The sequence below is a fragment of the Temnothorax longispinosus genome, chromosome 1 (assembly GCF_030848805.1).
Source record: "Temnothorax longispinosus isolate EJ_2023e chromosome 1, Tlon_JGU_v1, whole genome shotgun sequence".
Lineage (NCBI taxonomy): Eukaryota > Metazoa > Arthropoda > Insecta > Hymenoptera > Formicidae > Temnothorax > Temnothorax longispinosus.
Genome location: NC_092358.1, coordinates 1,804,958 through 1,818,182, shown reverse-complemented (window position 1 = coordinate 1,818,182; position 13,225 = coordinate 1,804,958). Strand labels below are relative to the sequence as shown.

General features: G+C 44.2%; 2 protein-coding genes across 3 annotated transcripts in view; one reads left to right on the top strand and one right to left on the bottom strand.

The window, feature by feature from the left end:
- The window catches only part of LOC139819552 (uncharacterized), a 91,819-nt gene that overhangs the window by 27,197 nt on the left and 51,397 nt on the right, over positions 1-13,225 (top strand). The gene's annotated exons all lie outside the window — the stretch shown is intronic.
- Positions 1-13,225, bottom strand: part of Knockout (Stork-head domain-containing protein knockout) — a 71,205-nt gene that overhangs the window by 26,860 nt on the left and 31,120 nt on the right. For both annotated transcript variants that reach the window (XM_071788978.1, XM_071788986.1), the window contains exons 2-3: positions 8,308-8,562; positions 538-733 (exon numbers count right to left, since the gene is read on the bottom strand). In XM_071788978.1, coding sequence (XP_071645079.1) covers positions 538-733; positions 8,308-8,508 — 397 coding nt within the window. In that variant the 5' untranslated portion in view covers positions 8,509-8,562. The remainder of the gene's footprint in view (positions 1-537; positions 734-8,307; positions 8,563-13,225) is intronic.

Below are 13,225 nucleotides of genomic sequence, written 5' to 3'. Positions count from 1 at the left end.
GTACTTGTTTGATTTTTCTAGCCATTAAAACTGATTAGATTATTTCTCGCGCAGAAAATAATTAAAATAAATGCGGCCACGCGGATTATTACCAATACTTGATGCGTTGCAAAACGACTATGAATGGAATCTTCATCAGGTACTCGAGCTTATCTTAACCAAAATGGAATATTTCGATATGTCCCGTCATGGCAGTTTCCCTATCAGCAAAGGCGCCGTAATGAAAAGCGAAAAAAGATAGAAAGAGACGCTCGAGATTAAGTGATCATTTTCGCACGTTGCACTGGCATTGGAATTCAAATGCGCCAGGAATCGCAGGGTCACGCAGGATTATCTCCTCGCTCGTAAGAACTTGTTTTTGCAAAATATCGACGCTTTCACTTTCACTTTCACAGATTGCTTTATCTTTAATTGAACTCTCGATTATCTCAGTTTAAATCAAACGTATTTAATCCGGTGGTACGGCGAAGGCAATCGTTGCCGTCGGGTTAAATCGACCCTCGGGCGATGCGGGAGTTAATTCGATGGTATACGTACCGAGGCAGGTGATCGAGTGGTCCGCGGGTGGTCGTAGAACGTTTCGCGCCCATGCCGCCCTCAAAACCTCGAGGGCGCAGGGCGGTCCGCTAACCATCAGCACACCCGGCGACACGTGGCCCTTGTACCTTAGCTGCCGGGTCGCATCCACCAGAGCCGCGTTCCACCAGCATTTGGAATTCGCTTCCAAGAAACTCTGCAACATACAACGAAATAACCTTTTACCTGTATTTTGTAATGGAAATTTCTATTTGACAAAATTATATCAAATTATATTAAAAGTTACACAGTAAAAGTAATTAGTATTCAATTTTTTTGAATTTTTTTTGTTTTTAAATATTTTTTATAAACTCCCCATGTTCGCGAACGAATATGGTTTTACGACAGAAAGATAATCTTCGCGAAATCATGCGACTGTATAATAATAAAATATCGTCCGCGTTTGTCGTATTTTGCGTTACCAATAAAAAAAGGTCGTTACGCGTCGCGCGATAAAAGCCGGCGAGTGACCCCCTAAAATATTGCTCGGTGGCTAAGTGTTTATCTCTCCGTGGAGCCGTATGGCGTTTCACCCTCGTCGTAACTCGGGGACGAAACACGATTCTACCCCTATGGATGTTTCCTAGAACCCCCGCGTAGTTCCGCGTCGCAGAATGAGCCGTGATAGGGTCGAGAGCCCCGGACAATGCTCATAAACGAACGGCCCCACAGGATTTTTCTCCAGCCCTGTCTTCTCTTCCCTCCTCGTCCGGCTAAACCATGAAATTAGTGCGGAGTGCTGGAATCGATCGGCGCGAACTCAGGGTGATTTATAACAGCTCTCGTTCGAACAATCGATGCGATCAGTTTCCACAATTGTGAAAAGTGTGCGGCTTTCCCATTGTGCTCGTATGAGCAACGGCTACATACACGAAAGGAGACTAATTCGCCGTATCGTGAAAATTTATTACGTCAACTATGTATAAATTGATTGGTAAAATAATTATCTTCGATATATTTAGAGTTATATATCTTGTTATGATACACAGTAAATATCTCAGGCTAAATCGTGTAATTTGCTGAATTGCCGGTGTAGATGAAACAATGTAAGATAATGCTGGGGTACACGCGGACGCGGTCGTTAAAATTTCACAGTGGCGTCAATTCAAGCCACTTTGCGTCTCGCTCGAACGGAAAGACAACGGACGAGGCAGCGAGTCCAATTTAATCCCGTGTAATAAAGAATACAATGCGCGCCGCGTGGATAAGACGATTTTGCATCTAACGGCAACGTAAGAGCAACGTAGGATCTCCGGACTTTCACCATCTGGAAGTCGCCGTATAGCGGAGCCGTACAGCGACGGTTACCCTACTACCAAATGACGGAACCTCCGTGTAGCCGCTGCAAATTACACATCCGTGATCGATCTGATCCGCCGCGAGAACGACCGGCCTCGTTTTGTGTCTGTGCAACGGAGCACGGCGCAAACATCCACCCTTGCCAAGGCTGCGTTTCGTATTCCGTCGCAGATGTACGTTCATCGTTCGCGGATCGTCGTATCTCCCGCGTATATACATAGGTCGAGAGAGACTTTCCACGGAATAACTCCACGAAACTTTTACGATCGCGGCAACCGCGCCGTCGGTTTACGTGACATCTTTTAACTCGGAGATATTTCGTAACGAGCGTACCGTGATTTTTATATTTAATCGCAAGTATTCCCGTCGCGAGGCGCGACACGCCTCTGAATCACTGCCGTCCGCGTAATGACGTTACTTAACGTCACGAAACGAAACACGCTTTCGATCGCAATCGGATTTTTTTATCCTGAGGTATTATTACAATCTCTTGTGGCGCGGAGGAGCGGCAGCGTCAACTTTCGTAATCGCGGCGCGGCGGCGCGATTGCGACATCGCGGCGCGAATTTTCGACACTCCGGCGAGGATGATATTGTAATAAAGGTGCAACGCTCTCGCGCGTGCATGTGGGCCGGTTTATTAAATCGCCTGCGACGCGCAGACGGCGATTTTCAGCAGGTGAAACTTTTCGGTTACGTCAAAGCCGTGCTTCCTCGAGCTCTCGGCGCACGGCAGCTCCCCCACGTGGGGAGCTGCCTCTCGGTGTGTCGGATCAACCGAGCGGACACGATCGATTTCACGAGATCGTGCCTTCCACCGATCTCTTTCTCCCGACGCGATCGGGACACCTTCCTACAATCGAATTACTCTTAACGCTTCGTTTTTTCCGCCCGGTTGAACACGCTAAACGGAGAAAAGCGCCACTTTCGCAATTTTAAGGAAATTTCGTCCGTCTCTTAACCGTCCCTTTCGTAATCTTGGCTAGGCTTTACGAAAACATCCTGGAACGTTTAATCACGCTCTAACTGCGCCGACAATCGAATCTACACTATCTGTGCTATAATACATGAGTAAAATTTATAATTTTTATGATCGCCCATATATCGTGTAGATCTATTCGTGCGCTTACTTGTAGCAGTCTAAGTCCGAAATGTCGGCAAGAGAGTTGCGTAGATACGTAAAAATATCGCGTTACATCGCGGAATGTGTCGGGGTGGGCAACAGGATATGCTGATAAAGTAGACACTCTTGTTGTCCATGGGAGGATCTAACCGTGAGACGTGAGAGTGCGACAGTTCTGAGTTAACCATAATTAGCGCTGAACCAGCTACCATGTCTCCTGTATCCAGCCCAGCTGCACGCCAACTAACTGTGCGAAAAAGAGGGCTTTGATACGGAGAATCCGCTAAACGCAAATTGGCGTTACCGTATTGCGACGAACGTTACGTTCCGCAAGATAACACAATCCCCGTCTCCAAGAATAACGCTTTACACATTCTCACTTAATCTGCAGAAAACGAGCGTCGCACTTGAACGTTTATCAGGTCGAAAGTTATATAAAATAGCCCTCAAATATAAACGATTCCGTATTGAATGGATCAAATGCCATCCCTTGAAGTCCCCACGATTATCTTGTATTTATTCTCGAGACCTTGTATACATTCTGCCCCCTAACTGCCCAGAAGATTATAAGCTGCAGATATCGAGGGGAATATAGTAGAGCGAAATGTACGAACGACCGGGAACGCCGAGGGTGGAACATTTGGGAAACATAGGATAACGATGAAGAAGAGATAACGTGGAATTGGAAATCAGATTGGAAATCGCGATTTCTTCGACCGTACATTTCTTTATAACACTCGAAAAAATGGAAAGAGTTCGGTACGGCAAGAAGTTCTTTTTAACTGTACTATTCGACGCCATATTTGACCCTGAGATTAAAACAAAATAAGCGTTCGCGGTTTGCGAAGGAGAAATAAAAGTAAATCACGGGGAAATGCAAAAGTGTTAGAACGAGCCTATTGTTGTTCGGCGGCGCGGTGCTAGGCGCACGTAACATACGTATTGCGATTTCCATACCGGCAATGAACTTGCGGCAATACGGTCTATAGGGTGTTGTACGGTCGTTGGCTGCCCGTTAATTATTATGCAATATACTCGCCGTGCACTCTCCCACCGCGCGTATATGGTTATCCTTTTAAAGCTCTAACCTGAGACGCCGCGCACGAACGTGAGCGGTTAACGGAGTCGAACGAAATATACCAGAAACTTATTGCCAGCGCTATTCGCACTGCGGTATTATTGCGCTCTGCGTCGGGCTTATCGATCTATCAATATCCTACTAGCGTCGCGAGTACATTAATCCACTAGTATTGTATATGTTCGACAACCAAAACTGCTATATATGTATGTAGTATCTTATCCGTATTGTGAAGCAATTGGTATGTGTGGCAGAGAAGATGATCGAGATGAGCTCTAATTTTATTTTACAAGACGCCACATTTTGTTGCCGAAGAAAAATTATACGAGACATTTTAGCCTCCGAAAGTCCTTTTGCCATTGCGAAATTGATCTATTTATCAGCCATTACCGGATGACAGGCGTCAAGATGTTCGCCCGCGCCCGTCGTTTCGAATTTTAATCAGCAACCCCCTATAGTCCCGCCTCGGTACGCGGACTGCAAGCATAAATCACGATAACATAATTTATATGCTAATATCGCGAGTGCAGCGTGCGCTCGAATAATACGTTGGGCGAGAGACGCGGGGATCTCTTTTTCTCCCTCTTTTCTCTCTAACTGGGTATAGTTACATCCAGATATGGACACCATCACATACTCTTATTCATCATGTCAATAGAGAGTCAATAAAGACTCGTCACACAGAAAAAAACCGACTAACCCTCAAAATATTTTTCCTGACCAAATATAAGCTGCGTCTTATGAAGATTTAGAGAAAAGAAAAACTTATTAAGATATTAGCTTGGCTATATCTTCTCATGTTGCAATAATAATATAATTGCAATTGTTATTATTATTTGAATAGATATAAATATTATAGTGGGATTAATTTATTCTATGTTTCATTATTCTCGGTTTACACAAAAAGCTTATAAGCAAGAATAAATTATCCAAGATTAATAACGTCCACGATGATTTAACGTTAAATAACGAATAACATTAATATTTATATATCGTAAGGCAGAAAATAAAGCTCCGACATTCCATGTCATCGTTAATCTATGACTCGTGAAAGAAAGCGCGACAAGAAGAAGGGGTACCGACGGCACCCCCTCTTTCCCGTGTATTTTTTTGCAATTAAATCGGCAAACAAATAGACGATCGTGCGCGAATTGCTTCGAGGCGAATGGGCATCCCGCGGATAAACGAGTTCTCGAGGCGCGGGAGATAAAAGTCGAGCTGGCTCGTGATATACGCTGCGTGGTGCTGATTTACGAAGTCGGCAATGGACGAGGACGACGACAACGGCGACGACCGATTCCGCTTTCAACGGCGCGCCGGTCAGGAAAAACGTCGATGAACGGGAGAGCCCGAGAGTGAGGTGGCTGAACCTTGGCCGAACCCTCGGACCAACACCAAGTCCGACCCGCTCGAACGACACGCGCTTGGCTTGACTTTATTGTTCTAAGTGCCGCGCACTAGTTACGTTCTGGGTTCGGTTCCAAGTCGCCCAAATAATACGCTCCGACGATATTCGCGATTGATCGCAACCGAATACAGAGCCCCATTTAGGTTTTCCTTTTCAATTTAAATCTGAGAAGAGACGATTCACGAGACTGTAATTAAACGGCATTTTTTAAGTACAACGCTTTCATTAAAATATGGGTTACTATATATTCAAGCCAAAAGTTACATCGCAATCAAAAGATATATAAGTTTATCACACACGAGAGTTCTTATATCCTGACAGTGATCGATCGTGGATGTTTTTGTGATGAAACGTCGATTCTACAAACATGTTGTAAACAAGCGAATGTAACAAACTGATGCACACATACTGCGGTTATAGCCGTGGCCGAGTAACTCGTAACTCGTAAACTATCGTGCTTTTTCTCGTCTCGGCGTGGCGACGTGCTCGTGGCGGAAATCGTCACGCGGATGGAAAGTGTCCGCCGGATCGTTGACTGCGTCGACCATCCCCGAGGCGATGCGCGATCGGTGTATCGTAATAACAGTGATTTAAAAACGTCACAACGAGCGGCGACGGCCGGCAATGCACTCGCGAGAGCCGTCGAGGAAGCGTAAAGTACCTTTTCTCGAATGCAGACTGTGCACCTGAAAGGCCTCGATAAATCTTGTAAACAACTTTGCGGATCAAAAGCCGTATCGAACAATGCCCTATTATTTAGTAACCTGATATTACTATGGTAATAGAACCGTATTGTCGTTCGTTCGTCATTGTCGCTTTTCTACCGTAAGAAAAGTTGAATTTAAAACCTTTAATCTCATCGAAAAAAGATAATCCGATCACCCTGTCACAAAATTTCATTAATTTATATAGATATACTAATTACATATATATTTAATATTATTTATACATATATTTAACGTGTTATTAATATAATAATTGATATAATTGATATAATATGTATAATTATATGTAGTATTATTTTATTTTTATATATTTTGTTTTGTCAATTTCCATCGTTAGTATTAATTACCCGATGGGAAGCCGCGATACAGAATTTCATTTAACGTTCCTCTTTGGCTAAAATTAATCGATAGAATACAATGTTCTGAATAACGACCGTATCGCGATATCGATGCTGCACACGGCGATGCTTTTGACGACCGCTCCGTTGAAAAGCGATTGTATCTTCGTCGATCGATTATTATCCGCAGACATCGATGAAACGGCCAGTACATAGCGCGAAACCACGCGGAACCGCAATACCAATAGAACATACATAGAACGGTTTCTGCAGTAACGTCTAATTGCCTTAACAATTACAGAACGTCGATCTAATTCACTCTCGCGACCTCGAGATTATATCTTCTCTCGTATGAACAACGCTGAACGCGATTTCCTGCTTTTATATACGAGGTATTCCAACTTCCACACACACGTTATTTCACATTCGATTTATTTCACAGTTATAATAGATTTTTCCTTAACGAAGATATTAAAGGCCTTTTAATTTTCAATTAGCTGAAAGAAAATTTTCAACGTTTTAAATTTACTACGGAGCATTAAAAATTTCAATTTTTTGAATGCTTCAAGAATAGATATAGTCTCTAAGAGTCCGAAAAAATGCTATTCTTGGATGTTCAACGGTTCAGCACCCTCACTTTGTCATCGTTATCGACGTTCCTCATTATTAACTTTGGAAGCGAGAGCCTCGCTCGTTGACTTTTCCGCAAGGGTGCTTCTCTGCCGAGTACGTACTCGTTGAAAAGTGAGAGCACTTCGTTATTGCGAACAGTCACGTTCGCAGCTTTATTTCGTCATCAATAACCTTTGACTTTGACCAATTTTTGTGACCATGCCCAAAAATATGTGAAGAAATGTATTAATTTTTCCGACCGGATTATATCTCTATCTAAACAATTTGTAACACACGCAATTATTACTTACACATTTATTATTTATTATTCACTTCAACTTATTATTTTACTTCATTACTTATCTATTAATTACTAATTTTTTAATTTTTATCTCCCGTGATGAGTAATTCATAACATTGCTTATTACCGATGTTATTACACGCTTCCCTCACGTGATCGGCCATATCGGCACGAGCTTTAATACGATTTTCCTGACCAGACAGTAGACCGCTGTTGAATATTCAGTGGTTACGTGTTACGCATTGGTGGCGATAAATTCGAGACGAGCTGCATTACGACGCGCACGGCGCCGCCGCCGCTGCCGCCGTCGCCCGGCGGCGCGTCTCTCGTTTCGCCGCCGTTTATTTCATCCGTGGAAGGAATTCTGGACGTAAAACGCGAAATTTATTATCGAAGAGGGCCGGACGACGTCGGCGCAACACGCCGGCCGCGAGAACGAGCTTCCGCCGTTTATCCTGCCGCTCCTCGATTATGCCGACTTTTGCGAAATTGCTCGTAATTCACATTGTCTCATTGTGGCGTAACGGTGCGGGCAATCAACGTTCGCTTTACCGTAAAGGACCCGCGCGCGCCGCGGGTCGACGAGAAGAAGGAACAAAGCGGAGGGCATGGAGAGTCGGAGTGGTGCCTCTCATCGCAACGGCGCTCCAACATTCTCGCTTCCGTTGAACTTTTCCGGCGCCGACGAGCAAAAAGACCCATGAACAGAAGAGACGGGCGATTCTGTTTGTCGAGAGACTAAAGGCATCACGTATTATCAAAAACTCGCCGCGGGTACGTGACGCGACAAAAAGATACCAATGGCGTATTTACGCAACCGAAAATCAACGGAAACGAAGATAACTCACCTGAAATAGATTGTAGCCCTTGTCGTACATCCACATCTCGTCGGCTGGATGTTCCTTTGGACTTTCCCGTTGGCCGGCGTTTGCGACGTGAGGAGGCGAACCTCGGATCAATTGAATCGCCAGGGACCTCTGCAGGAGCAAGAGGCATCGGGAGGGCCCGGGGCCTCCAGGGCCCGTTCCGTCTCCTAAGATCGAGGACATTGCGAGGGTCCACCACCTAACGATGTTGATGATAGGGCGGTGGCATTACGAAATCTGTAACAAGAAAAATATATATTCAGCATTTTGATCTGGAGTAGACTGTCAGGATTAATCGATACATTAGATCAAAATTGATCTGCTTAAATAATACATATTATAATAAATAATATATTCTTAATTAATTCTATCTCAAAACAGAACTGATGAATACGAACGTAATGAAGGAGGTGAGAAACTGATTATTAGATTAATCAAAAAGTATAAAAAGTTAAAACGAGAGGCGTCTGCAGTTCCATTCGTTCCATAGAGTTACATAAAAAAAAGGCGCCCGGACGATTTTATACCGTAGTTACATAACCGAAAACTGTATAGACACGCTTGATAGCGGAGGACTGCGAATGACCTGCAATTTTACGCAACGGAGACCGTCTCTCATCTGCCGTGCTGTCTTACGTCCAATTATTCTTATCGTCGTACCATGGAGAGAGATAAAGCGGCGGCGAGTTCATCGCACTATTATACGAGTTCACGAAAGTTACAGACGACGTGAGAGACTCTCTGCGCGAAACCTCCTTTACACGCGTGTGTCCGTGACGCATACAGCTGCTTTTTATTGAGCGTGCGTTGCAGGCGAACCCCGCTCGCAGGATACACACGGAAAATCTAGGATCAGTGGTTCTCGACTTATCGTAGATTTACGCTCGATTAAAATTTGGCCAAACGCGAATTACGTGTCTAATCAAAAATTCACTATATAGTATGGGCTTTCATTCAATGCAAAAAATTATTTTCTTTTATAATTAATTACATCTTGTATTATTAATATATGGCATTATGTACATTGTTGTATTATTGACTTATATTTTATTTCAGAAAAAGATAAAATGCAGGCTATATTTTTTTAAAAACTCATATTAGGTAATACGTAAGGACAGTTGAGAAATCCTGTTAACGTCATCGTCTTTCATCTTCTAAAGGCCAGAAGGCAACGTCACGTATTTCTATATTGTATCAACACTTCCCACCTCGGGGTATCTAATTGATTTAGCCTAGCCGCCCATAGCTGAAGGGTGGAACACCCTTACTCATGAAAATCCACCATCGCTCGTGAGAGGCGAAACGTCGGGTAATAAGAAAAAGGGATAGTCGCCCTGCGCTGCGCATTGTCGCAGCTCTTTCTCTGGAGCCGAGCCAGAGACGCAAGATAGCTTCATCGATTCGGCGGTCCGTGTACGTGAATTCGATCTGACCTTAATTGCCAGACAGCTCCGAGCGGCCAAATGTGCCGCAGTACATCCGGATATGGAAGCAGTAGAGATTGTGGCAGATGAGCCTTGCTTTACGAGTCAAGTTATTTTAAGTGTTGAAAAACAACGAGCAAATCAATTTTCTACAACTATACATATTCTTCTTTTTTTTAGGAAAAATAATAAAAAATGTGCATAGAATTATATCACGTTGATGAGATTAAATTGAAATTAGATTTAATTAAATTATACAATGCGGAAAGATGCAGCAGGCATCTCGAGGTTTAGTTTACTGATATTGTCTTACGTCCCATTTATCTGTTTTCCGATAGCGATGAACATCGAATCGTTTTATTGGAAAGTCCCGCATGGTTAATGGTAGCTAAAGTTCACCTCCTGACATCGATAGATGTCTGATAACGTAGATAAGATACTTTATGATGCGTGACGAGCGTACGGGACACGCCGGTGTACCGCAACTATCGCATTATTTTTTAATCGGAAGATAATTGGGTAGTTAGTGGTACACGGTCTTCTGTATGCTGGTAATAGACGACATTGAATAATCCCCTGTGAAATGGCGACCTCTCTCACGCGATCGCGACGCACTGATGATATCCCGCGGGGATATATATCGAGAAAAGAAAAAAAAAAGATTCGCTCAGATAGGAAGGAGAATAAGATTTAATAGCGTCTAATCTTTCTCGCGTTGTTGTTCGTTCGCGCTGTCTGTCGTGCCATCCGCTCTTTGAGCGCGCGGTTGTCTGGCGCACTTTTATCCATCGTATCTCGGAGTATCTCATTCTCACCGATACAATGGGGCAATTTTCGCAACGTACGTTGGCAAATAGTTTATCCTATCTGCCTATCTGGAGAAGGTAGACGATCAGTTCCGATGCAAAAGAAATTTTTCCAAAACGGAACGGAATTCGAGAGAGGGAGAGAGAGAGAGAGAAAGAGGGAGGGAAGAAGGAATCCTTCTCGCGAGCCATCAGGCCTCCTTCGTGCCGCGAATCGAAGCACACGATTTCACCTTGTACCAGTTCGTCGGGCGGAAGGTGTTCGACCGTGCCGTATCGCGGAAAAAGGACTTCCTGCCGTATGACTCATTCGCCGCGCGCGTCGTCGGATCGCGACGGGCTCTCATTAATGTCTCGCCAATTGTGACTGCACCACGACGCACCCGCGCCCGCATCCGCATCGCGCCACGTCGTCGCGCCGTGCCGATGCACGCCGTTGCATCCCTGAACCTGAACCGCGGATCGCCAATCGGATCGCGTGGGACCGACGCACGCGGCACTGGCGACATTAATTAGCGCTCGCTCGTTTAATTTTCCTGTCCGCGCTTTTCCCGCCGGAGCTTCTACCGCTGGAAAGCAGAATGTCTCTCTTTGATTCCTCATAGCGCGCGAGTCACGAGCGACCTGGATTCCCCCGATCTCGTCTATTATAATCGTAATTATAGTAATCACGGCCGTCGATCGGTCCGCCGCGCCGACCGACAAGAACGGGCAAGGCGGCGACGACGTCTCGTCGGAAATAGGAAGAATGCGATCCGCGTTAACGCGGCTATTCTTCTCGCGGTCGATCCCCCATTCGATCGCTCGTAAAGACAAGGTAATTTCCCGCGAGATTAACACGTTTACGGAGAGAAACATACAAATCGCCATGCGAAACGACGGATACCGTAACTTAATTACGCGCCCCGTAACTCCATAAGTTACCAAGTAGGATTACACGTTCGGTTAAATCGAACGATAACTGCGCATCAGATATACGTTAAAAGTGCTGAAGATAATGCATTCCGAGCTCGCCTCGTTTTATCGTCACCTTTCCTAGCCTGGAATGCTATATTCATAGCCCTCTCTAAATAGACATCGCCTTATATATATTTTTTTAAAGCGCCTTACATATACACCGAAACGAGTTCCGCGCCGCTTTATTATCCTGCGCCTACTGAAATAGCCGCGTCATTAATTTCCTGCTAGACAACTTGTCCGACAATTTGTCGAAGCGCAAAATCTCTTCGATAAATCTCACCGCGCCGTCTTTCTCCGAAATTTTTTTACACTCCTTTTTTCCCCTTCGTACGATACTTGTCGATGAATAACGCGCCAGGCCGTAGGGGGTTGTTAAGAAAACAAACTTTCATATCCAATGAGCAAATTCATTCTTCGCGTGACACCGTATGCGCGCGCTCGTTCTGCGTATCCTTTGATGTATCGTCGACCTTCTCGGCGGCGAAGACCAGCCGCCGGAGTCCGGAGCCGCGGAGTCGAGTGTCTAGAAAGTACTTCTCGCGCGCGGAGACCATTCTCGTAAAACGTGTAACGGGAACGATCAAATAACGTCTCGGCCTAATGGAAGTCCAAATAAAGACAAATCTACGTCCACGCCGTCGTTGATCTCGCCGGAGATGGCCATTGAGATCTTAAACGAGAAACGAGCCGGTTATCAATGACTACATCGGCTATCGCTGGTAGTCCCAAAGTATGATGAATTCTTACGTCAGTCTGTCGATGAGAACATAAATAGAAAGCTCCGACCGGCTGTCACCTCCGCTTGACGTTGTGGAAACCACGTAGAGTATAGACCATTAATGTCTAGGAGTTTCTTTTTAATTACGACAAAGAGTATCAATATTAATATTTCCAAGTACGGGAGCAATTATTGTGAGAGAAAACGGGAGTGAATTATCTTGAATACGAATGAATTACCTAGCGAAAGAGCAGGAGATTCATCATCGCTACCGACGTGCCTTTCGGTGATTCGGAGAAAAAAAAGTTGCGTGACTCTCGCCTTGCGCGACCGACATAGCTCGACGTAATAGGATATATCAAGAAACTCAAGACGCGAAATTACCACACCACGCCAAGTTTCCATTTAAGAATCACATAATTGTATCCTCCGAACTCCGGGCTTAATTAGCGTTACGCTGGGAGTTCTATCGGCAGACCTGTCGCATTAGCGCATTATATGCACTGGATTATTGCATACCGAGCGACCATTGGTATACGCACATCCGTACGAACGCGTGCATCTGTTTTGTAACACGATTTGAGCCGATCGTGATACACGAGACATAAAGTAGGCGAGATAAATAATAATAAGGCGAGTTAATAGCAATAACTTATTTAAGTGTAATACGACATGTCGAATAACAGTTTCAAACTATAAAACAGAAATATTATTACACGGAAAGAACGGTTTTCGCTGAAGTATCTAAAAATTTAACTAGATACAGATCTGAAAATAATTTTGTTGCACGATCAAAATAATTATAGTAGGTCGCTGAAGTATGACGATAACGCTGTAAAAAATTTTGACATTTCAGCGATCAGTTTGAGTGTTCTACATAATTATTTTGATGGTTCAAAAAAATTATTTTCAGATCTGTATCTAACGAAATTTTTAGATACTTACAGCAAAACCGTCCTTTCTATGTAAAAATAATAATTTCGGCGTAAGTA